Genomic DNA, 23,805 nt, shown 5'->3' with positions numbered 1-23,805 from the left:
GCTAGCTTCTCTAACAGAGTTATAGTGTCCTGCTCACACTGTTCCTTACTGTGGGAGCAAATCAACAGGTCATCCACATACTGTACCAATGTACTTTCCAATGGCATGACCTCTAGGTCTGCCTTCAACACCTGATTAAAAATGTGTGGTGAATGTTTAAATCCTTGCAGCATTCTGGTATAGGTATACTGAGCACCTCTGTAAGTAAATGCAAACAGATACTGACACTGGTCGGCTAGAGGAATGCTGAAGAAAGCCAAACACAAATCAATCACTGAAAAGTAACTTGCTTCTGGTAGGACATTAGACAAAAGCGTGTGTAGGTTGGGGACTACCGCTGGCCAGTCCTCTACCACATCATTTACCGCTCGCAAATCATGCACCAATCTCCACTTAGATTTATCTGCTTTTAAGACCGGCAGCAACGGGGTATTACATGGACTGTTTGTTCTTTTAAGCACCCCTATTTCAAGCAATCCCTGCACTGTCGATGCTATTTCCTCTTCTGCTTCTGGTCTTAGTGGGTATTGTGGTCTCCTGTGTGGAATTGCTCCTTTTTTCAGCCTTATTTCCACCGGACGAGCTGTTCCCTATGTCCTTGTCAGGCTGTGACCACAGAATAGACGGCAGCTCATCTAACCTTTTATCTTTCTGCTGGCCTCTTTCCTTTCCCAGCAAGGGCAGGTGTGGTTGGGGAGTTATTTCGACCTCTCTCACTGTCCCTACCATATCTACACTTACAATTATTTTACTGCAATTGTTGTCTTCTGATACCTCGGGCATGATTTTCCTCCACACTGTTACGGTTTCAGCACTCTTAACTAAGGGTCCTAAGTCTTTAGACTGATATCCCTTGTTTACCAACAACGTTATGTGGGGCACAGCCTCCGGTATCCTGTACCATTTTTCTAAAAAGGTGTTCCACTTAACTTGTAAAGCTGCCCCTTGCTTTCCAATTATCACAACCTCCCCTTCCAGGTGCTGTTGGGTACATGCCTCCAGGTGCCATCTCTCCTCTAACTCCCTGTTCTGAGTCTCGTCAAAAATCACTGTACAATGTAGCTCAGATTTGGACGTGACAGCCCTGGGTAATATAGCCTGCACGCCCTTTTTCCATTTTTCCCAGATTTCCTGAATCTGATCTGCGATGTCTCCTATCCAAAAGACATTAGCCTTCTTGTCTTCTTGCACTATCAATTGAGCCACTGCTCTTTCCACATTCAGCCCATTTCTGGTAATTTCAGCCCATTCAAATTTTAATTCCAATTTCAATAAGGCATCTCTGCCTAACAAATTAATCGGAGTTCCTTTAAATACTAGCACCGGCAAAACAATTTCTTTATTTCCCATTCTCAACCGCACTGGAGCCGTGCACTGTGTCAACTGTGTTTTCCCGGAGAACCCTACCATCTTAATAAAAACTAATTTCCTTTCCCTGCCCGTTCAGCCCTTCGTTTCGTACGAAGCGGTACCCACAGTGATTTATCAACACCACGTGGACTTTTTCTTAACGTCTTTTTAAATTATTTGTACTTACCCTCACTGCAGTGTTCTTGATCAATCCTTTGAGCCTCCTCTGTTAAATCCCATTTCTGGCAGATTCCTTCGGCAGTGGTTCCACACTTCAGAGACTCCAAGACCTCCCCAAAACCAACAGAATTCTTAGTCCAAATTGTCGCAGAAAGCGCTTACCATTTGTTTGGGTGCACCCTTAATTCTGTTAGCCTTGTGGGGTCCCGGAGGACTGGGAAGCATCCCCAATCTGCCGTTTCCTTTCCACGGGTCTCTTTCTGGTCCTGTTCTTTCTGGTCCTGTTCATGTTGTGGTTTTTCGTGCCTCACAAATGACCAAGAGACGCAGAAGATTCTTCAAGAAGAAACTTTAATTTGCAAATCAAAGCTGAGACAGTCATTGAGCTAGTCGCTGATTGCCCACCGATCCTCGGACACAGCATTTTTTATAGTACTTGTCCAGTTGTATTAGCATATGTAATCGATCTATAGTTGCGTATCACACGTACTACACGTACATCTTGCCACCATTGTTTCTACCAATTGATAGATTGACCAATTCATCTCTCAGCTACCCCTCATTAACACACCATTGTCTTTTACACTAATCATGTTCTAATCTACATTTTTAGCTACCCCTCATTACCACACCTTTGTCTTTTACATTCCTAAGGTTTCATTCTACTAAATTGGGTTCATGCATAGCAAAATAGCAAGCTTCAAAGCTTGACCAAACTAATCTACATCTCTCAGCTACCCCTCATTAAGACACCTTTGTCTTCTACATTCCTAAGATTTCATTCTCAGTACATGCATAGCAAATAGCAAGTCAAAGCTGACTGCATAGTTTTGGTCCAGCAAAATTTATACTCCAATATATAATACTCCAATACACGTCAAGAAAGACTATTTGTGTGAGAGTGTTTCAGTTACTGTGGGGCGAAGAACCCATGCTGCTCAGCAGGAACAGGGAATAATACCAATGGAGAGAGTAAACTGAGCCAAGGCACAGATTGGAGACGGCAGAAATGCCCCATTCTTATAGAGACAGGAAGAGCATCAGAGAATTGATGGTCATTCCAGATACCAGCACTCTGCCCAGTCAGGAAATAATTTCTCTGTCCAGCTTGGGTAGAACCTCACTGTAACAGTGTGATACCAGATCAAACCTTGACAACTCAAGTGATCTCATCTGAAATGTTGTCCTAAACCCACTGATGGATTTTGTAAATCTTTTTACAGGTTAAAAATGAGAAGGAATTAGTCTCCAGGAAGCTCAAGCACGGCACAACAGTTTTGATGTCTCTGTCTAGATGTTTAAAAAGTGGAGCAAGGGAACCAATTGACCATCCTTCCTGTTCAGACTGTGGGGAGGGATTCTCTCGGGCATTAGACCAACTGGCACGCCTGTAATTTACACAGGAGAAAGACCGTTCACCTGCTCAGACAGTGGGAATGGATTCACTCAGTTATCACAATTGAGTGTACATCAGCAAGTTCACACTGGGCAAGGCCATTCATCTGTTCTGTGTGTGAGAAGGGGTTCAGACAGTCTTCTCACCTGTGAACACACCAATCAGTTCACACCACACCGGGCAGAGGCTGGTCATCTGCTGAAATTCTGGGAAAGGATTCACTCAGTCATCTGACCTAATGGCTCACCAGCGAGTTCACACTGGGGAGAAGCCATTCACCTGTTCAGTCTGTGGAAAGGGATTCACTCAGTCATCCAACCTATGGAGACATCAGCGAGTTCATACTGGGGAGAGGCCGTTCACCTGCTCAGTCTGTGGGAAAGGATTCACTCAGTCATCCCACCTACTGGAACATCAGCAAGTTCACACTGGGGAGAAGCCGTTCACCTGCTCAGTCTGTGGGAAGAGATTCACTAATTTATCTAGCCTACTGAGACATCAGCGAGTTCACACTGGGGAGAAACTGTTAACCTGCTCAGTCTGTGGGCAGAGATTCACTAATTTATTCAGCCTACAGACACATCAGCGAGTTCACACTGGGGAGAAGCCATTCACCTGCTCAGAATGTGGGAAGGGATTCACTCGGTTATCTACCCTACTGGTACATCAGCGAGTTCACACTGGGGAGAAGCCATTCACCTGCTCAGTCTGTGGGAAAGGATTCACCCAGTCATCTCACCTACAGAGACATCAGCGAGATCACTCTGGGGAGAAGCCATTCAACTGCTCAGTCTGTGGGAAAGGATTCACTCAGTCATCTACCCTACTGGTCCATCAGCGAATTCACACTGGGGAGAAGCCGTTCACCTGCTCAGAATGTGGGAAGAGCTTCACTCATTTATCCAACTTATGGAACCATCAGCAAGTTCACACTGGGGAGAGGCCATTCAACTGCTCAGTCTGTGGGCAGAGATTCACTAATTTATTCAGCCTACAGAGACATCAGCAAGTTCACACTGGGGAGAAGCCATTCACCTGCTCAGAATGTGGGAAAGGATTCACTCGGTCATCCACCCTACAGAGTCATCAGCGAGTTCACACTGGGGAGAGGCCATTCACCTGCTCAGAATGTGGGAAGAGATTCACTCGGTCATCTGACTTACGGAGTCACCAGCGAGTTCACACTGGGGAGAAGCCGTTCACCTGCTCAGTCTGTGAGAAGGGATTCAACCAGTTAGGTAACCTACAGAGACACCAGCGAGTTCACACTGGGCAGAAGCCATTCACCTGCTTAGTCTGTGGGAAGAGCTTCACTCATTTATCCAACCTATGGAATCATCAGCGAGTTCACACTGGGGAGAGGCCGTTCACCTGCTCAGTCTGTGGGAAAGGATTCACTCAGTCATCTACCCTACTGGTACATCAGCGAGTTCACACTGGGGAGAGGCCGTTCACCTGCTCAGTCTGTGGGAAAGGATTCACTCAGTCATCTACCCTACTGGCACATCAGCGAGTTCACACTGGGGAGAGGCCTTTCACCTGCTCAGTCTGTGGGAAGGGATTCACTCGTTCATTCACCCTACAGAGTCATCAGCGAGTTCACACTGGGGAAAAGCCGTTCACCTGCTCAGTCTGTGGGAAAGGATTCACTCAGTCATCTACCCTACTGGCACATCAGCGAGTTCACACTGGGGAGAGGCCGTTCACCTGCTCAATCTGTGGGAGGGGATTCACTCAGTCATCTACCCTGCTGGCACACCAGCAAGTTCACACTAGAGAGAGGCGGTTCACCTGCTGAGAATGTGGGAAAGGATTCACTCAGTCATCCCACCTACTGGCACACCTGTCAGCTCACAATGGGCAGTGGCCATTGTTATGAATCCCTAGGTTTTGTTTGCTGTGGACTGTCATTTTAAGAGAGAGAGAGAGATTAAGAAGGCAAATGTGTCTGAAGCAGCTTGTTTACGTCGCTCGCAGCTTGTTTAGTTTTAACCGAGGACACAAACACTCAGATTCAGATGGAGATGAAGGAGGAAAAATGGAAGAATCGAAACCAGGGAAGTAGTGGCCAAGGGTCACTGTTTGGAACTTTCCTTTGCCCACAAGGGTGGGCTAATTATCGATTCACCGTACTCAAATATGTGGTTGTCACCTCATTTGATCCGTAGGAGTGGATCTGATTTGTGATATCCTGTGGAGACCACTGATGTGCTAACCCTTGCCTAGCTGTGGTTTGGTAATTCATTTGAAGATGATACCCCTTATGATAAGTCACTTCGGGTGATAATTAGTATGTGGATTTGGAAAGATGACAGATAAAATCTACAGCGACTGTTGGTCTCATTTTACCACCATGGAACCTGTGGAATACGACATAATTGCCTTCTCTCAACATTTATCCTGGATTACAAATATCTCTCTCTCATCACCTATTCTGTGGTTGAACTGAACTTTCATACTTTTCCATCTCAAGACTCCATGCCTTGTTTCCCCCGAGCTCAATAGTTTGGGAGTTATATTTATACACATTTATACACATAACACTCACGAGGAAATCTGCAGATGCTGGAAATTCAAACAACACACACAAAATGCTGGTGGAACCCAGCAGGCCAGGCAGTATCTATAAGGAGAAGAACTGTCGATGTTTCAGGCTGAGACCCTTCGTCAGGACTAACTGAAAGGAAAGATATTAAAAGATTTGAAAGTAGTGGGGGGAGGGTGAAATGCGAAATGATAGGAGACCGGAGGTGGTGGGATGAAGCTAAGAACTGGAAAGGTGATTGGCGAACGTGATACAGAGCTGGAGATGGGAAAGGATCATCGGACAGGAGGCCTCGGGAGAAAGAAAGGTGGGGGGAAGCACCAGAGAGACATGGAAAACAGGCAAACAATTAAATATGTCAGTGATGGGGTAAGAAGGGGAAGAGGGGCATTAATGGAAGCTAGAAGTCAATGTTCATCCCATCAGGTTGGAGGCTACCCAGCCAGTATATAAAGTGTTGTTCCTCCAACCTGAGTTTGGATTAATTTTGACAGTAAAGGAGGCCATGGATAGACATATCAGAATGGGAATGGGACATGGAATTAATATGTGTGGCCACTGGGAGTAGTCTGTTGCTGCTGGTTCGTTTCTAAAGTGTTACGGTTTGTAACAAAATGGGGCCTGCATCTGGGATATGAACAAATTTAAGGATTGATTTAATATTGATTTCATTGGGGAAATCCCTTTTGATTTATTTGTGTGTGGAAAATCAGCAGCAATGGATGTTGATAGATATCTGGAAGTGTGAATCTCTCGGGCATTAGAGGACACCAGAAGGATTGAGTTGTTGAGTATTGCTAGAACGTTAATACTTGCTAAGGTGAAATTGACAATGAGGAGGGCACTGATGCAGAGGATAATAGCTGAACATTATGTGTCTGAGGGTGTGTTTAAAGTGGAGGAGTTGGAGGTGTTTCCTGAAAGTAAACCTAGTGAGCTTGAGCTCCAGTAGAAGTTAGAAAAATTTAAGATGGAGGCTCCGGAAAGGCAGAGGCAGTTTCAGGCTGGAGAGGCAGAAAAACAGACAGAAAATTCTCTTACAAAGTGTAATTAAGGGGAAGGCTTAGCAAGCCTATTCTGCTTCGACAGTAGCTGAAGCAGCTGATTATTTACTTATTTATGCTGCCCCAGTCATCGCCACTGGGCTATAAATGTGCAGGAGCTGTGTGTGGTTCAGTGCTTTGCTCAAGGACACACAAGCTGCCTCGGCTGAGGCTCGAACTCATGACTTTCAGATCGCTAGTTCAACACCTTAACCACATGGTCACGCAGCACACATTATGACATAGTGAAACAGGCTGTGCTCAAACCTTACGAGTTGGTCCCAGAAGCAGACAGGCAAAAGTTTAGAAATTTGAAGAAATCTATGAACCAGACATACGGAATTTGCTTATGAGAAATTTGTGTGTTTTGACCGCTGGTGCACATCTGAACATGTAAATGATGATTTTAACAGCTTCAAAGAGTTGGTTTTAATTGAAGAATTCAGAAGGTGCGTCTATGATGACATAAAGACGTATTTCCATGGAAGTGATGAAACATTTTCATATGAGTTGAATTGTCTTTTCCTAAATCTTACTTATATTATCCTTAATTATTTGGATGGAGGTTCGGAGTTATTCGCACTACTGTATATGTACTTAACATTATTCAACGGCCCATGTTGGTTAGTGTTTTTCTTGTCTTTTTTTCTTTTTATTTCTTTGTTCATCAATGTTATGAGTTTGGGAGGTTATCTATTTTTATTATTATATATCTGAATGTCTATTTAAACTATTAATTATGTACTCTCAAACACTTTGTATTCATCTTTCATTTATGTTTGTTTAAAATTAATAAAAAGATTTTAAAAGAGAGCAAGAGAGAAGAATTGGTCAAAATTGATTTGAAAAGAACACAGGCAGGGATGAAAACAGAACAGCAATGGCTGGAATTTCTGGAAGCAATTCGGGAGGCACAGGGTATATACACATCACAAAGAGCAAGTAGTATTCTAAAGGTAAAGTGTCAAAACCGTGGCTGATAAAGAGAAACCAAAGAGAACGTAACAACCAAGGAGAGGGCTCAGAGCAAAAATTATTAGGAAGTTAGAGAATTGGGAAGCTTTTAAAAACAAACAGAATGCAACTAAAATAATTAAGAAGGAAAAGATGGAATACATAGATGAGCTAGCCTGCAATATTAAAGAGGATACCAAATTTTTCTTCAGGTACATATATTGTAAAAGAGAGGCTGAAGTGGATATCGGACCACTGAAAAATGATGCTGGAGAGGTAGTAATGGGGTGGGGGTGCAAGGTGATGGCAGATGAACTGAATAAGTCTTGTACATCACTCTTATCTCTCGAAGACAAGCAGGAATATGAAAGTCCCAGATGTCAGTGGTCAGAATGTGTAAAGTTACGTTACACGGGAGAAGGTTCTTTGGGAAACAGAGATGGTCTGAAGGTAAATAGGTCACCTGGACCAGATGGTGTACACCCCTGAGATCGGAAAGAGGTGGCTGAAGTGATGTGCAGGCATTAGCAATGATCTTTTGAGAATCGTTAAGGAAATAAAATCCAAAGAAGATTTTTCCTTCACTGCTCCCCGTCTCCCAGTTTCACCCATCACCTACCACGTCTTCCACCCCTCCAACCCCCACACTGCTTCCTCTGACGTCTCATCTTCTTTGTTTCCAGTCCTGATGAATGGACTCGGCCCGAAACGTCGACTGTTTACTATTTCCCATATATGCTGCCTGGCCTCCCAGGTTCCTCCAGTATTTTGTGTATGTGTTGCTTGGATTTCCAGCATCCACAGATTTTCTCCTGTTTTTGATAAAAGCAAAAGCAGGGTCACGTAATATAGCAAGAAAACAGTGGGAAGTGAGAGGATTGGAAATCTTTTACATAACCAACAGGAGACAACAAAAAAAAACACACTCACACTCACACACACAGGAGAGACATGATGAAAAATTAAGGTAAGTGAGCCAATAATATCAGATATCAAAAGTTGTTCAGATATATAAAGAGTAAAAGAGAGGGAAGAGTTGATATTGTACCACTGGAAGATGATGCTGGCGTGTTAGTAATAGAGCAAAGAAATCACGGCCGAATGTAATAAGTATTTTGTGTCAATCTTCACTGTGTAAGACACTTGCAGTATAATACTATAAGACATAGGAGCAGAATTAGGCCATTCAGCCCTATCGAGTCTGCTCCGCCGTTCTATCATGGCTGATCCCGGTTCTCACTCAACCCCATGCACCTGTCTCCTCGGCATATCCTGTAATGCCTCGACTGATCCATAAACTATTAGCTTTTGCCTGAAATGTACACACAGAGTTGGCCCCCACCGCCATCTGTGTCACAGAATTCCACAGATTCGCTGCTCTCTGACTAAATAAAATCCTCCTTAACTGCTCTAAAAGGTTGCTCCTCCGTTTTCAGGCTGTGCCCTCTGTTATGGCTAACCCCACCATAGGAAAAGTCCTCTCCTCATCCACCCTATCTGGACCTTTCCACATTCGGTGGGTTTCAGTGAGATTCAAGATTCAGGATGAGGTTTATTACCACCGGCATTTCGCGTGAAATTTGTTGACAGCAGCAGCAGTTCAATGCAATACATATTCTGACATAGATAATAATAATAAACTAATTAAAACAATAATCAAACAGCAGTTCAATGCAATTCATATTCTGACATAGATAATAATAATAATAATAATAATAATAATAATAATAATAATAATAATAATAATAATAATAATAATAATAATAATAATAATAATAAATCAATTAAAACAATAATCAACAAGTAAATCAATTATGTGTGATGAATAGATTATTAAAATGTGTAAAAACAGAAATACTGTATATTGAAGAGTGTCCAAAGCTTTCAAAGTCCATTCAGGAATCGGATGGCAGAGGGGAAGAAGCTTTTCCTGAATCACTGAGTGTGCGCCTTCAGGCTTCTGTATCTCCTACCTGATGGTAACAGTGAGGAAAGGGCATGTCCTGGGTGCTGAAGGTCCTTTATAATGGACGCTGCCTTTCTGTGATACCGCTTCCTGAAGATGTCCTGGATACTTTGTAGTCTAGTACCCAAGATGGAGGTGACGAGATTTACAGCCTTCTGCAGCTTCTGAACATCCTCCACCCACATTTACTAAACATAAGTCAGTGCAGGAGTACAGGCCCAAAGCTGGGAAACGCTTCTCATGCTAAACCCCTTCTTTTCCGAAATCGTCTTCTTGAAGATCCTCTGGACTCTCTCCAATGACAACGCACATTTTCTAAGATAGAAGTCCCACATAATCGAACTAACGGACTGTTAGCCTTCATTGGTAGAGGGATTGAATTCAAGAGCAGGGAGGTAATGCTGCCACTATACAGGGTACTGGTGAGGCCGCACCTGGAGTATTGTGTGCAGTTCTGGTCTCCGTACACGAGGAAGGATATACAGTACTGGCTTTGGAGGCAATACAGAGAAGCTGAACCAGTTTGATTCCAGGGATGAGGGGGTTAACCTATGAGGAGAGATTGAGTCACCTGGGACTTTTCTCTCTGGGGTTCAGAAGAATGAAAGGGAATCTTATAGAAATACCCAGAATTTTGAAAGGGATAGATAAGATAGTAGGAAAGTTGTTTCCATTGGTAGATGAGACTAGAACTCGGGGACATTGCCTCAAGACTCCGGAGAGAGGATTTAGGGCGGAGATGAGGGGAAACTGTTTTTCCCACAGAATGGTGAATCTGTGGACTTCTCTGTCCAGGGAAGCAGTTGAGGTTTCCTCACGAAGTATATTTAAGATACGGTTAGATAGGTTTTTGCAGAATAAGGTAATGAAGGGTTATAGGGAAAAGGCAGGTAGATGGACCTGAGTTTCCTGACGGATCAGCCATGATCTTATTGCATGGCGGGGCATACTCAGTGGGCCAATGGCCGACTCCTGCTCCCATTTCTTATGTTCTGACGTGCGGCCTGAGGAGTGTCTTGTAAAGAATCAGCATTATCTCCTTGCTAATATATTCTACTTCACTTTAAATAAAGCCAGCGTTCTATTTGCCTTCTTTACCACAGACTCAACCCGAAAGTTTATCTTCTGGGAGCCTTGCCCAAGGTCCTGGTGGCGTAGTGACGTCAGCGCCGGACTCCGTAACGGAGGTCCCCGGGTTCGAATACAGTCGGGCCTCTCCCTTGTACGCTTTCCATCCGTGCCGGGTTGAGTGTTGAGCTCGCAATTCGACCTCATAAAATAAAGATACTGTGAAATGTCTGTGTGAGGAGTAGCGCCCCACACAACCTTCCGATTCGCGCCTTGTAAGGCACGAAAATGCCCGACGCTGCCCTGAGTCAGTCCTGAGTCGAGGACGTCGTCATCATCATCATCATCATCATCATCATCATCATCATCATCATCATCATCATCATCATCATCATCATCATCATCATCACGTTTCCTTCTGTACTTCTGTGGCTTGAACCTTCTCCCCAATCACATAACAGTTCACTATTGTTCCTTTTGCCGAAATGCACTACCGTACTTTTCCCAATATTGTATTCCATCTGCCACTTTCTTGATCGTTCTTCAAATTTGTCTGTGTCCTGCTGCAATCGCATTGCTTCGTCAGCACTACCATCGCCTCCACCTACCTTTGTATCATCCACAAACCTTGTCACAAAGCCATTAGTTCCATTATCCAAGTCATTGACAAACAATGTGAAAAGTAGCGGTCCGAATACTGACCCCTGAAGAGCACAAGTCACTGCTGGCCAACCAGAAAAGGCCCCTTTTATTCCCACTCGCTGCCTCTTGGCTGTCAGCCAATCCTCTATCCATGCCAGTATTACTTCTGACTTTTATCCTGTTAAGCAGTTTCATGTGTGACACCTTATCAGAAGCTTTCTGAAAATCCAAGTGTAACCCCCTGGGTCGCCTCAGGCTCGCTCAGCTCGTTCTCGTCTAGGGGGAGCAGCCTTCGGCCCCGCCAAACTGGGTAATCAGCTGGTGTGGATGCTGTGTGATGTCCCCGCCTCGCCCAAAAACAGACAGTACACCATATGCGATTAAATGAGTACAATTTATAAAGGTTACTATAACTAAGTGATTAATAACGATACAGTATATATGAAGAGAAAATTAAAGAAAAGGCGCCAAACTTATCAAAGTCCAAACCACTTCGTGCACAACCGTTGGAGCTCAATTACTGAAGTCTTCTGGCCACCATTCGCTCCCCTCCGAACTCCTCGACTCTCCAAACAGCTCAGGACCCTCCGAGTGGTCAACCAAGCACATCTAGCTTCATCCCCCCCCCACTCCTCGGAGAATCTCCCGGCCTCGGACCCCCCTTTGGGGTCCGATCCTCGCCCAGCTTAGAGCATTGCGTCCTCTCTCTCGACCCTCTCGCACCGATCTCCCCAAAAGCCCGTCAACAAAAGCTTACAGACTCAGAAGAAAGAACATTAATCCCCATTTGGTTTACAAAGGAATACCATTCGCGTTATCAGTAAATTAGCATTCCTGCTAGTTAACAAAAAGAAGAAACCCTCTTTACACTCTCCCTCCACCAAATAAAAGTCATGTCCTCATGACTACTAAATAACTCGCCACCTTTCCTGCCAACGCACCGTAACCCAAGCACAAACAGTGACATCTTCTCCCCACACAGTAACCCTCACGCCCTGTTTTTCAGGCGCTACTTAGGCCAACTATCTGGGAGTTCCCTAACCCTTCTGAGACCTCCGTACCCCCTCACCTAAACCCTTCAGGCTCGGACACAACTGGGGATACCTTGGGCCCACTACCAACTCCTCTCTCAACCTCTCACTCATGCCCCACACTGCACACAGCTAACCCTCCCCGCTACACCTGACTCAATGGGAGAAGGGCCAAAGGTCTCTTCCTCAATCGAGGGAAAGTCAGCAAAAGGCAGCATGTACCACACATCCAGCACATCATCCATCGAATCTGTATTCTTCCTCATTCCTGTGATCGGTAGCTGCTGTTTGATCTTCTCCAAATGGAAACACGTGGTCTGCACTGCTCCCGCAGTCTCTTCAGCCTCCTGTTCAGTATTCACTGCACTTCTCTCCAGCTTTTTCTTCCTCATGACTTCTTCCAGATCAACTTTCAGGTTTTGCACTTCATTTGAACTGTCGATGGTCATCTTCAGGTTCCCTTCAAGCTTCCGCTTCTCTCTTCTGAGATTCGTCTGTAATTTCTTCACCTCCGCAAACTCCCCTCTCCGGGTTCTCAGTTTGCTATTACCCTCAGTCAGACAACTTTCTTCATTCTCTCCAACTTGTAAGTCTTCCGAATGGTTCCAGATCACTTTCTCCAGTCTCTCCGTCTTCATTTCAAACTTGATTCCGTAGAGACAGTCTCTCACGAGCTGCGACCTTCGCCAGCCCTGGCACGTGTCCCGAAAACACTTTAACTCGGTAGTTCTCAGCTGCTCCTGCAACGACCTCACTTCATATTCTCCTGAGGCAAATCCAAATACCAATAGATCATCCACATACACCAAAACTCCAAACGCCTCCACATCCCCTATGGTCTTCCACCTGCCCCGCAGGAAGGTTGCAAGGGCTCCAGATATGCCCTGTGGCATCTTTTCGGACCCGAAGACTCCTAGGGAATTTATAACGGCCGCCTTCTCCTTGTTGGCCCCACTCATCTGGATCTGGCAACATCCACTCCTCAGATCCAGCACCTTAAACCACTTCACACCACTCAGACAGGCCATCGCCTCTCTGGCCCTCAGGGCCATATTCTGGTCACTGACAGTGCGCCTCTTCATCGCAATATAATCCATACACACGTTGCCTACATCTTCCACGGCTGTAGGGACCAGTCGCCGCAACCTCTCTCTCTCCGAGGTGTCTTCAGCAGTCATCTCCCCTCCCTTGTGGTATTTCGCAGCGTCCACGAAGAGGGTCTCACCATCAGATACTTCCCCCAGGCCGTACCACCACTGGCTCTTGTTTGAATTCGTTATCAGCCCAATGCTGCTACACACGTCCGCACAAGCAGCTCGAAACTCTGGGTGCATCGACAATGCCTCCAAACAACGCTCACCCGCCTCCTCCGGGCAGGCCCCCAAGCTCACCAGCAGGATACTGGTTCTCGCTAGAACAGAAACGCTGCCCGTCTCAACAGGGTCCGGACACATCAGCATTAACGATTCATGAACCTCAGTCTCCTCCACATTTGCCTCTAAGAACTCCATTTTCACTGACCAACAACCGTCGTCTGGATAATCACCGGCACTGGTACCCCGAATCTCCAGTATCCTCAATGTTGTCAAGGGTAAATGCTTCCAATAACGGTTATGAAACAAACTGTACAGCAACTTCACCGGCGCCCCGGTGCCGAGGATGGCTTTAACTTGACTTCCATCCATCCGTAACAACACCTGTGCGCATGGCCCCTCTAAGCCTTCAGGAATAGGGTCTGTTCCTTTCGGGAGTTCCTTGGTACATTGCTGGGAACGTGCTCCCCCAGAGACCCCAAGCCGTTCCCCCACTGGGCCTCCTCTAAGTTTCCCGACACCTCTCGAATCAACGGAACAACTGATCCCCTTGACAGATCCCGGACGAGCCCCCACAATGTAACCCCCTGGGTCGCCTCAGGCTCGCTCAGCTCGTTCTCGTCTAGGGGGAGCAGCCTTCGGCCCCGCCAAACTGGGTAATCAGCTGGTGTGGATGCTGTGTGATGTCCCCGCCTCGCCCAAAAACAGACACCATATGCGATTAAATGAGTACAATTTATAAAGGTTACTATAACTAAGTGATTAATAACGATACAGTATATATGACGAGAAAATTAAAGAAAAGGCGCCAAACTTATCAAAGTCCAAACCACTTCGTGCACAACCGTTGGAGCTCAATTACTGAAGTCTTCTGGCCACCATTCGCTCCCCTCCGAACTCCTCGACTCTCCAAACAGCTCAGGACCCTCCGAGTGGTCAACCAAGCACATCTAGCTTCATCCCCCCCCTCCTCGGAGAATCTCCCGGCCTCGGACCCCCCTTTGGGGTCCGATCCTCGCCCAGCTTAGAGCATTGCGTCCTCTCTCTCGACCCCCTCGCGCCGATCTCCCCAAAAGCCCGTCAACAAAAGCTTACAGACTCAGAAGAAAGAACATTAATCCCCATTTGGTTTACAAAGGAATACCATTCGCGTTATCAGTAAATTAGCATTCCTGCTAGTTAACAAAAAGAAGAAACCCTCTTTACACAAGTAAATGACATGCACTGTCTCTCGTTTGTCCATCCTGCTTATGACTTCCTCGAAGATCTGTAACAGACCTGTCAGGCAAGATTTCCCTGTATAGAACCAAGCTGGCTTTGACATTATATCATTAGTCTCCTAGTACACCAAAACCTCAACTGTTATCATGACTCCACACTTTCCCAGCCACTGAGATTAGGCTAACTGGACTATAATTTGCTTTACTTTGCCTTCCTCCCTTCCCAAAGAGTGGATTGACATTTGCAATCTTCCTGTCCTCCGGGACCATGCCAGAATCAAGTGATTCTTGACGTGTCATGACCAATGCATCTGTTATCTCTCCAGCAACCTCTCTCAGGACTCTGGGATGTAGTCCATCTGGTCCAGATGACTTATCCACTTCAAGAACCTGTGTTTGCCTCAAACATTTTCCTTTGTAATAGCAATGGCACTCACTCCTGTTCCCTGACACTCATGGATCTCTGGCACACTGGTGGTGTCTTCCACGGACAAGACGGATGCAAAGTACCTATCAAGTTAGTCTACCATCTCTTCCCCATTTGTACCCCATGAGCATCATTTTCCAGTGGTCCAATATCAACTCTCGCCTCCACTTCGTATATTTTATAACTGGTTGATATTATTGTATAGTTTGCTGTCATATTTCACCTTTCGCCTTATAGCTTTTATTTTAAATTTGCCTGTCGTTGGATGTTAAAAGCTACCCAGTTATCCAACCTACTACTCACTTTTACTACCTTATATGCTTTTATACAGTCCTTAACTTCCTTTGTCGGCCACGATAGCCCAACCCCGCTGTTTGAGAACTACGTCTGTGGGACATATCTATCCTGCACATTATGAACTATTCCCAGAAACGTCAGCCATTTCTGCTCTGACGTCATCTCCACCAGCATCCTCCAATCCACCTGGGGAATCACCTCTCTCATGCCTCTGTAATTCACTTTCATTCCATTGCGATACTACACATGTGACCTGTGCTTCTCCCACACAAATTGCAGTAGGACTTCAATCATATTATGATCACTGCCTTCTAATGGTTCCTTTACATTAACCTGCCTAATAAGATCTGGGTTATTACACAACACCCAATGTAAGATAGCAGTTCCCCGAGTAGGCTCAACCATCAGCTGCTCTAAAAAGCCATTTCGTTAGCATTCAATACATCCCCTCTTTTGCGATCTCACGCCAATCTGACTTTCCCAATCCTCCTGCAGAGTGAAGTCACCCACTACAGTTGTGTCATTAAATTTATTACATAAATGCCAAACATTCAGCAGTACCTGGGGCAGAAGTGAGGATACATGCTTTTACCAAGGAGAGAAGGTGTTGTTGAAGCTGAAAGGCCTGAAGGTAGATAAGACACCGCAGAGTTCAGAAAGAGGAAGCTGAAGAGATTGTGAAGGCATTAGAGTCATAAAACACTACAACACAGGAAAATGCCATTCGGCCAGTCTAGTCCGTGCTAAAGCATTAATCTTCCGAGTTCCAACAACTTCCACCTGGACCATCGCCCTCCATATGCTTCTCATCCAGTGACCTAAGCAAACTTCTCTTAAAGATTACAATCGTCCCTGCCACTTGCTCAGCAGCTCGGTCCACACTCTCCCCCCTCGGAATGAAGAAGTTCCCCCTTAGTTTTCTCTTCAAGTGATGAGTAATGATCTATCACAAATCACTAGATTTTGGAACGGTTCTGGTGGACCAGAAATTTGCAAATGTCACTCCACAATTTAAGAAAAAAATTATTGGACAGTTAGTCTGACCTTAGTGGTCAGGAAGATGTTAGAGTGTACTAAGAGTGTGTTTTTTGGGTACTGTAATTGGGGAAACATGATGAAGTAGGCCCAAGTCAGCCGGATTCCTTCAAGGAAATCTTGACTGACAAATCTCTTGGAATACTTTGCAGAAATAACAGGAAAGATAGATAAAGCAGAGGCAGTGTATGTTGTTTGCTTGGATTTTCAGATGATCTTCAACAAGGTACCCCATGCAAGGCTTATTGAGAAAGTAAGGAAGCATGGGATCCAAGGGCACATTGCTTTGTGCATCCAGAACTGGCTTGCTCACAGAAGACAAAGAGTGGTTGTATACTGGTCATATTCTGCATGGAGGTCGGTGACCAGTGGTCTGCCTCAGGGATCGGTTCTGGGACCCCTACCCTTCGTGACTTTAATAAATGACCTGGATGAGGAAGTGGAGTTACGGGTTAGTAAATTTGCTGATGACAAAAAGGTTGGGTTAGGTTGCAGGGGGATATTGATAGTCTGCAAACCTGGGCTGAGAAGCGGCAAATGGAGTTCAACCCAAAGAAGTGTGATGTGGTTCATTTGCTTCGGTCAAATATGATAGCATATAGTATTAATGGTAAGCATCTTGGCAGTGTGGAGGAACAGAGGGATCTTGGGGACGGAGTCCACAGGACACTCAAAGCTGCTATGTAGGTTGACTCTGTGGTTAAGAAGCCATACTGTGCGTTGGCCTTAATCATCCGCAGGCTTGAATTTAAAAGCCGAGATGTAATGTTGCAGCTATATAGGACTTTGGTCAGGCCCCACTTGGAGTACTGTGCTCAGCCCTGGTCGCCAAACTACAGGAAGGATGTGGAAGCCATAGAAAGGGTGCTGAAGAGATTTACGAGGATGTTGTTTGGATAGGGATAGGTTGAGTGAACTCAGTCTTTTCTCCTTGGAGTGATGGAGGATAAGAGGTGTCCTGATAAAGGTGTTCATGAAAATGAGAGACATTGATCGTGTGGATAGTTAGAGGCTTTTTCCCAGGGCTGAAAGTGCTAGCACGAGAGGGCATGGTTTGAAGATGCTTGGAAGTAGGTACGGAGGAGATGTCAGGGGTAAGTTTTTTACACAGAGAGTGGTAAGTGTTTGGAATGGGCGGCCGGCAATCGTGGTAGAGGCGGACACGATAGGGTCTTTTAAGAGACTCCTGGATAGGTACACGGAGCTTAGAGAAACAGAGAACTGTCGGTAACCCTTGGCATTTCTAGAGCAAGGACATGTTCGGCATCGCTTTGTGAGCCAAAGGGCCTGTAGCGTGCCGCAGGTTTTCTATGTTTCTAAGGTGCTGCACGTGAGGCTGCTTAACAGGATCACAGCTCATGGAATTACAGGAAAGAAACTTGTACTGACAAGGGAGAAAGAGTCAGAATAATGTGGGCAATTCTGTTTTGCTGTCGGTAACTCATGCTGTTCTGTAGGGGTCAGTATTGAGACCGCATCGTTTCATGTTAAATCTGAATGATATGGATGACGGAATTGATACCTTGGCGACGAACATTGCTGTTGATACAAAGATAGGTACGGGACATGTAGTTTAGAGCAAAGCGGGAGTCTGCAGAAGGACTTCGATAGGTCTGGAGAATACCAGCAAAGTAGCAGTTGAAATACAGTGTATGCAAGTCATGTACATTTGGTAGAAGTAATTGGGCGTAGAAAAAAAATAAATGGGAGAAGCTTGAAAAAATTAAAGGTGCATAAGTGCTTGTAAGTCCTTGAGCAAGAGGCCCTAAAGATTTGCTTGTAGATTGAGTTGATTAAGGATGACAACTGCAATGTTAGCAATATAAGAGCAAGGATGCGATACTATAGCTTTATAACGCATTGGGCAGATCACTGTTGGTGTATTGTGAGCAGATTCCGACCTGTACTTACGATTTATTATCTGAGCAAAAGATGTGTTCGTATTGGAGTGGGTCTGGAGAAGTTTCAAAGAATGATTCCAGGAAGACCAAGAGTGGATGACCTGGATGAGGAAGTACGTGGAAAGGGATTCAGTCAGTCATCCAACCTACAGAAATTTATCAATATCCACTGCTGCTGATTTCCACACACAAATAAATCAAAAGGAATATGCCCAATCAAATAGATAATTAATCGATCAATAGCCCCCAAACAACACGGCCTAGCCGGACACATAACAGGGAACTTTAACATCTCACAACACTGGATTCAGTAATGAAACCCGTGATTAATGTTCTTGTCCCTCTGAAATCATAAGAAACGCACATTGAGGTGCATTTTAATACGAGCGCTTCCCCACAGGTGATGTCACACAGACCCCCCTCGTGGCTGACGTCACGCATGGGCTTCACACACCGGGATCTGCCCTTACGTGCACAGTGTCTTACGTCATCCATGCGCTGGTGAGCTCGGGCTTTATCAGTTTAATAGCTGGGCTAATAGTCACGTGACCAGCCGTCCCCCACAGCTGTCAACAGAGGATTCGGGGGCTGCGCTATTCCCTCTGGTGCAAAGCGATGTCAATCACTTGTTACCACCAGTCGCAGAGGTGGACAAGTCCAGAGGGTGTTACCCCCGCTGAGTTAGCCTCCCCTCCGGCCTCAAACTCCACATCACACCGGAGTAAATGTCCGTTTTTTGATTTATTTCCATTTCCCTCCAAGAGAAGTTGCGGTGTTTGTGAAGCGTCTGCTGCAGCCGGAGTCTGATGTGTCGCCGAGAGGTAGGAGGAAACCACTCGGCCCATCGGTTTGATGCCAGTTCCCTGGGGAGGGAGAGGAGAGATTTTATTGAATGGAAAAAGATAGTGTGAGAGGGGGCGGGCAATATGTTTGTCCCGGTGGAAATCTCTGGAAATATCTGAGCCCACAGTGGTGGCGAACAGAGGGATTCACATTAGGGGGGGGGGGGGGGGAGAAACACCAGCAGACTGTTGACCTGCAAGTGGGGCCAATGACGGGGGTAGGAGGTGAGTGTTTGGGGCAACACAGGGCTGCTGAAGATGAACATTTTTTGCACAGATGATTAACCAAGTGGTTAGAGAGTATTTGTTATAGAGTGTGCAATGAAGTTTCAACAGACTCATCCCTGAAATGGTTGGGTTGTAGCGCCTCATTTCCTAGCGTATCCGAACCGACTCACAATTAGATAGCCTACGGGGGTTTGCGAGCACAGAGCTTTGGAGCCTCTTCGCCATGGGGGGCCGGTTGACAGAGGCTTAAAAGTGAGGCTGAAGTTTTCGAATAAAGTTTTTCCTTCGACTGCAGTTACCGACTCCGTGTCGTAATTTTAGCGCTGTTTGTAGCACACCGCTACAATTGGTGACCCCGACGGTCCAAACGATTTTTGGACCAGAAATGACCGACGCCGCCTCTGTTCATGCGGTTTCGTTGAAACTGCCGGGTTTCTGGACACAGCGCCCGGACCTATGGTTCCAGCAAGCCGAAGCCCAATTCCACGTTCGCCGGATCACCTCAGAAGACACCCGCTACTACTACGTGGTGGGCTCCCTCGACCAGGACACAGCTGCCCAGGTCGCGGAGTTCGTACAGTCGCCCCCGGCAGACGGCAAGTACACGGAATTCAAAGCCCTGCTCCTCAGGACTTTCGGACTCTCACGGCGCGAGCGGGCTGCCCGTTTACTGCACCTGGATGGCTTGGGCGACAGACCTCCATCGGCTTTAATGAATGAGATGTTGTCTCTGGCCGAGGGACACACAGGCCTCATGTTTGAGCAGGCATTCCTGGAGCAGCTGCCCGAGGACATACGCCTGCTGCTGTCCGACGCGGATTTCAGTGACCCCCGGAAGGTGGCAGCCCGGGCGGACTTGCTGTGGAACGCCAAAAAGGTGAGCGGGGCGTCCATCGCACAGATCTCCCAGCCACGCTCCCGGCAGCAAACCAGTCCAGGCCCGGCCGCAGAGCCCACTAACCCCCGGCCCAATGACCACTGGTGCTTCTACCACCAGCGGTGGGGCGCAGAAGCCTGCCGTTGCCGCCCGCCCTGCAAGTTCCCGGGAAACGCCAGGGCCAGCCGCCGCTGATGGCTACGGCGGCTGGCCATCGGGATAGCCTCCTGTATGTGTGGGATAGAAGGTCGGGACGCCGGTTTTTGGTCGATACTGGGGCTGAGATCAGCGTTTTACCTCCGACGAGTTACGACACCCGCAGCAGGGCACCGGGTCCCCCCCTGAGGGCCGTGAATGGCAGCACAGTAAGGACCTATGGCACCCGTCAGGTGCAGCTACTGTTCGGCCCCAGCCAGTTCACGTGGGACTTCACACTGGCCGCCGTAGCCCAACCGCTTCTGGGTGCGGATTTTTTGAGAGCTCACAGCCTGCTGGTTGACCTGCCCAGGAAGAGACTGGTACACGCCGAGACCTTTCAGACGTTCTCCCTGGGCGCGGCCCAGTTGCCAGCCCCTCACCTCGGCTCCATCACGCTGTCCGACAACGATTTCACCAGGGTCCTGGCGGAGTTCCCATCGGTTCTGGCACCGCAGTTCACAGCAGCCATGCCCAGGCACGGCGTACAGCACCACATCCCGACACAGGGACCACCCCTCCATGCCCGTGCTCGGCGGCTTCCCCCGGACAAGCTCCGACTGGCGAAGGAGGAGTTCCAGAGAATGGAGGAATTGGGGATCATCCGGCGGTCCGACAGCCCCTGGGCTTCCCCCCTGCACATGGTGCCCAAAGCGACGGGGGGCTGGAGACCGTGCGGCGACTACCGCAGGCTGAACGAGGCTACCACACCGGACCGCTACCCTGTGCCGCACATTCAGGACTTTGCGGCAAACCTGCACGGCGCCCGGATCTTCTCCAAGGTCGACCTTGTCCGAGGGTACCATCAAATCCCGATGCATCCTGACGACGTCCCCAAAAAGGCTCTCATCACCCCGTTTGGCCTCTTCGAGTTCCTCCGCATGCCGTTCGGCCTGAAGAATGCCGCACAGACGTTCCAGCGGTTAATGGACGCGGTGGGACGGGACCTGGACTTCGCGTTCATCTATTTGGATGACATCCTCATAGCCAGCGGCAGTCGTCAGGAGCATCTGTCCCACCTCCGTCAACTCTGCGCCCGACTGAGTGAGTACGGTCTTACAATCAACCCTGCCAAATGCCAGTTCGGACTTGATACCATTGAATTCCTGGGCCACAGGATTACTAAAGACGGGGCAACCCCTCTGCCCGCTAAGGTAGATGCGGTCCGCCACTTCCCCCGACCCACCACGATCAAAGGCCTTCAGGAATTCGTAGGTATGGTCAATTTCTACCGCCGCTTCCTCCCTTCAGCTGCCCGGATCATGCGCCCCCTGTTCGCCCTGATGTCGGGTCCGAGCAAGAACATTACCTGGGACGAGGAGTCCGCCGCCGCTTTCGTTCAAACGAAGGAAGCTTTGGCTGACGCCGCAATGCTAGTACATCCCAGAATGGACACCCCTACCGCCCTCACAGTGGACGCATCAAACACGGCAGTCGGTGGGGTGCTGGAGCAGCTCATCGCAGGTCGCTGGCAACCCCTGGCGTTTTTCAGCAAACACCTGCGGCCACCCGAGCTCAAGTACAGTGCTTTTGACCGGGAACTGTTGGCGCTCTACCTGGCAATCCGGCATTTCAGGTACTTCCTAGAAGGTCGGCCCTTCACCGCGTTCACGGACCACAAACCGCTTACCTTTGCGTTTACGAAAGCATCCGACCCCTGGTCATCCCGCCAGCAACGCCACCTGTCCTACATCTCTGAATACACAACGGATGTCCGGCACGTCTCGGGTAAGGACAATGTCGTGGCGGATGCGCTCTCTCGCCCTACCGTTCATGCCCTTTCCCAAGGGGTAGACTTTGAGGCACTGGCAGAGGCACAGCAGGTAGATGAGGAGATTCCGAGTTACAGGACTGCAGTCTCTGGTTTGCAGCTCCAGGACTTCCCCGTGGGCCCAGGTGAGAGGACCCTACTCTGTGACGTCGCCACCGGCCAGCCCCGTCCGGTCGTCCCCGCAGCCTGGCGGCGACGTGTTTTCGACTCCATTCATAACTTGGCGCATCCCTCCATCCGGACAACTGTCCGGCTGGTTTCCAGCAGGTTCGTTTGGCACGGTCTCCGCAAACAGGTCAGTGAATGGGCCAGAACGTGCATGCACTGCCAGACGGCCAAGGTTCAGCGGCACACCAAAGCCCCACCGCAGCAGTTCCATCCCGCCCACCGGCGTTTCGACCACATTCATGTGGATATCGTGGGCCCCCTGCCAGTGTCGCGCGGAGCGCGTTACCTCCTGACTATCGTGGACCGGTTCACAAGATGGCCAGAGGCGGTCCCGCTCACCGACACCACCTCCGAATCTTGCGCCCGAGCCCTGCTCGCCACCTGGATATCCCGCTTTGGTATACCAGCCCACATTACCTCCGACAGGGGCGCCCAGTTCACCTCCAGCCTGTGGTCAGCTATGGCCAGCCTTTTGGGGACTCAGCTGCACCACACCACTGCCTACCACCCACAGTCGAACGGGCTAGTGGAGCGTTTCCACCGTCACCTGAAGTCGGCCCTCATGGCCCGCCTGCGAGGAGCCAACTGGGCGGACGAGCTTCCCTGGGTCCTTCTCGGCATCCGCACAGCGCCCAAGGACGACCTGCACGCCTCGTCGGCCGAGTTGGTATACGGCGCGCCCCTGGCCGTCCCCGGGGAGTTCCTACCAGCCCCGAGGGGGCAAGAGGAAGAACCCGCTGCAGTCCTGGGCAGACTTCGCGAGAAGCTCGGTAACCTGGCCCCCATACCCACTTCACAGCATGGGCGGCACCCGACCTGCGTACCCAAAGACCTACGGAACTGTAAGTTTGTGTTTGTACGAAGGGGCGGGCATCGGCCACCGCTGCAGCGGCCATACGAGGGGCCGTTTACGGTGCTCCGGAACAACGGGTCCACGTTCGTGCTGGACGTTGGGGGGAAGGAGGAGGTTTTCACGGTGGACCGCCTCAAGCCGGCCCATGTGGACCTGGCGCAACCGGCCGAGTTTCCGGCGCCTCGGCGCAGAGGCCGACCTCCCAAGCAGGTTCTGGCCCAGGCTGTGGACATTGGGGGGTGTATCGCCGGTTCTGGGGGGGGGGGTTATGTAGCGCCTCATTTCCTAGCGTATCCGAACCGACTCACAATTAGATAGCCTACGGGGGTTTGCGAGCACAGAGCTTTGGAGCCTCTTCGCCATGGGGGGCCGGTTGACAGAGGCTTAAAAGTGAGGCTGAAGTTTTCGAATAAAGTTTTTCCTTCGACTGCAGTTACCGACTCCGTGTCGTAATTTTAGCGCTGTTTGTAGCACACCGCTACAGGGTCATCATATGAAGAAAG

At 48.2% G+C, this 23,805-nt stretch overlaps 1 protein-coding gene across 1 annotated transcript in view; it reads left to right on the top strand.

The window, feature by feature from the left end:
• The window catches only part of LOC132390224 (zinc finger protein 850-like), an 86,152-nt gene that overhangs the window by 12,025 nt on the left and 50,322 nt on the right, over positions 1-23,805 (top strand). The window contains exon 4 of the mRNA XM_059962830.1: positions 2,754-4,691. Within this exon, the coding sequence (XP_059818813.1) occupies positions 3,165-4,691 (1,527 nt within the window). The 5' untranslated portion in view covers positions 2,754-3,164. The remainder of the gene's footprint in view (positions 1-2,753; positions 4,692-23,805) is intronic.

The sequence above is a fragment of the Hypanus sabinus genome, unplaced genomic scaffold (assembly GCF_030144855.1).
Source record: "Hypanus sabinus isolate sHypSab1 unplaced genomic scaffold, sHypSab1.hap1 scaffold_806, whole genome shotgun sequence".
NCBI lineage: Eukaryota > Metazoa > Chordata > Chondrichthyes > Myliobatiformes > Dasyatidae > Hypanus > Hypanus sabinus.
Note: the sequence above shows the minus strand (reverse complement) of the source record. Positions and strands in the feature narration are given on the sequence as shown.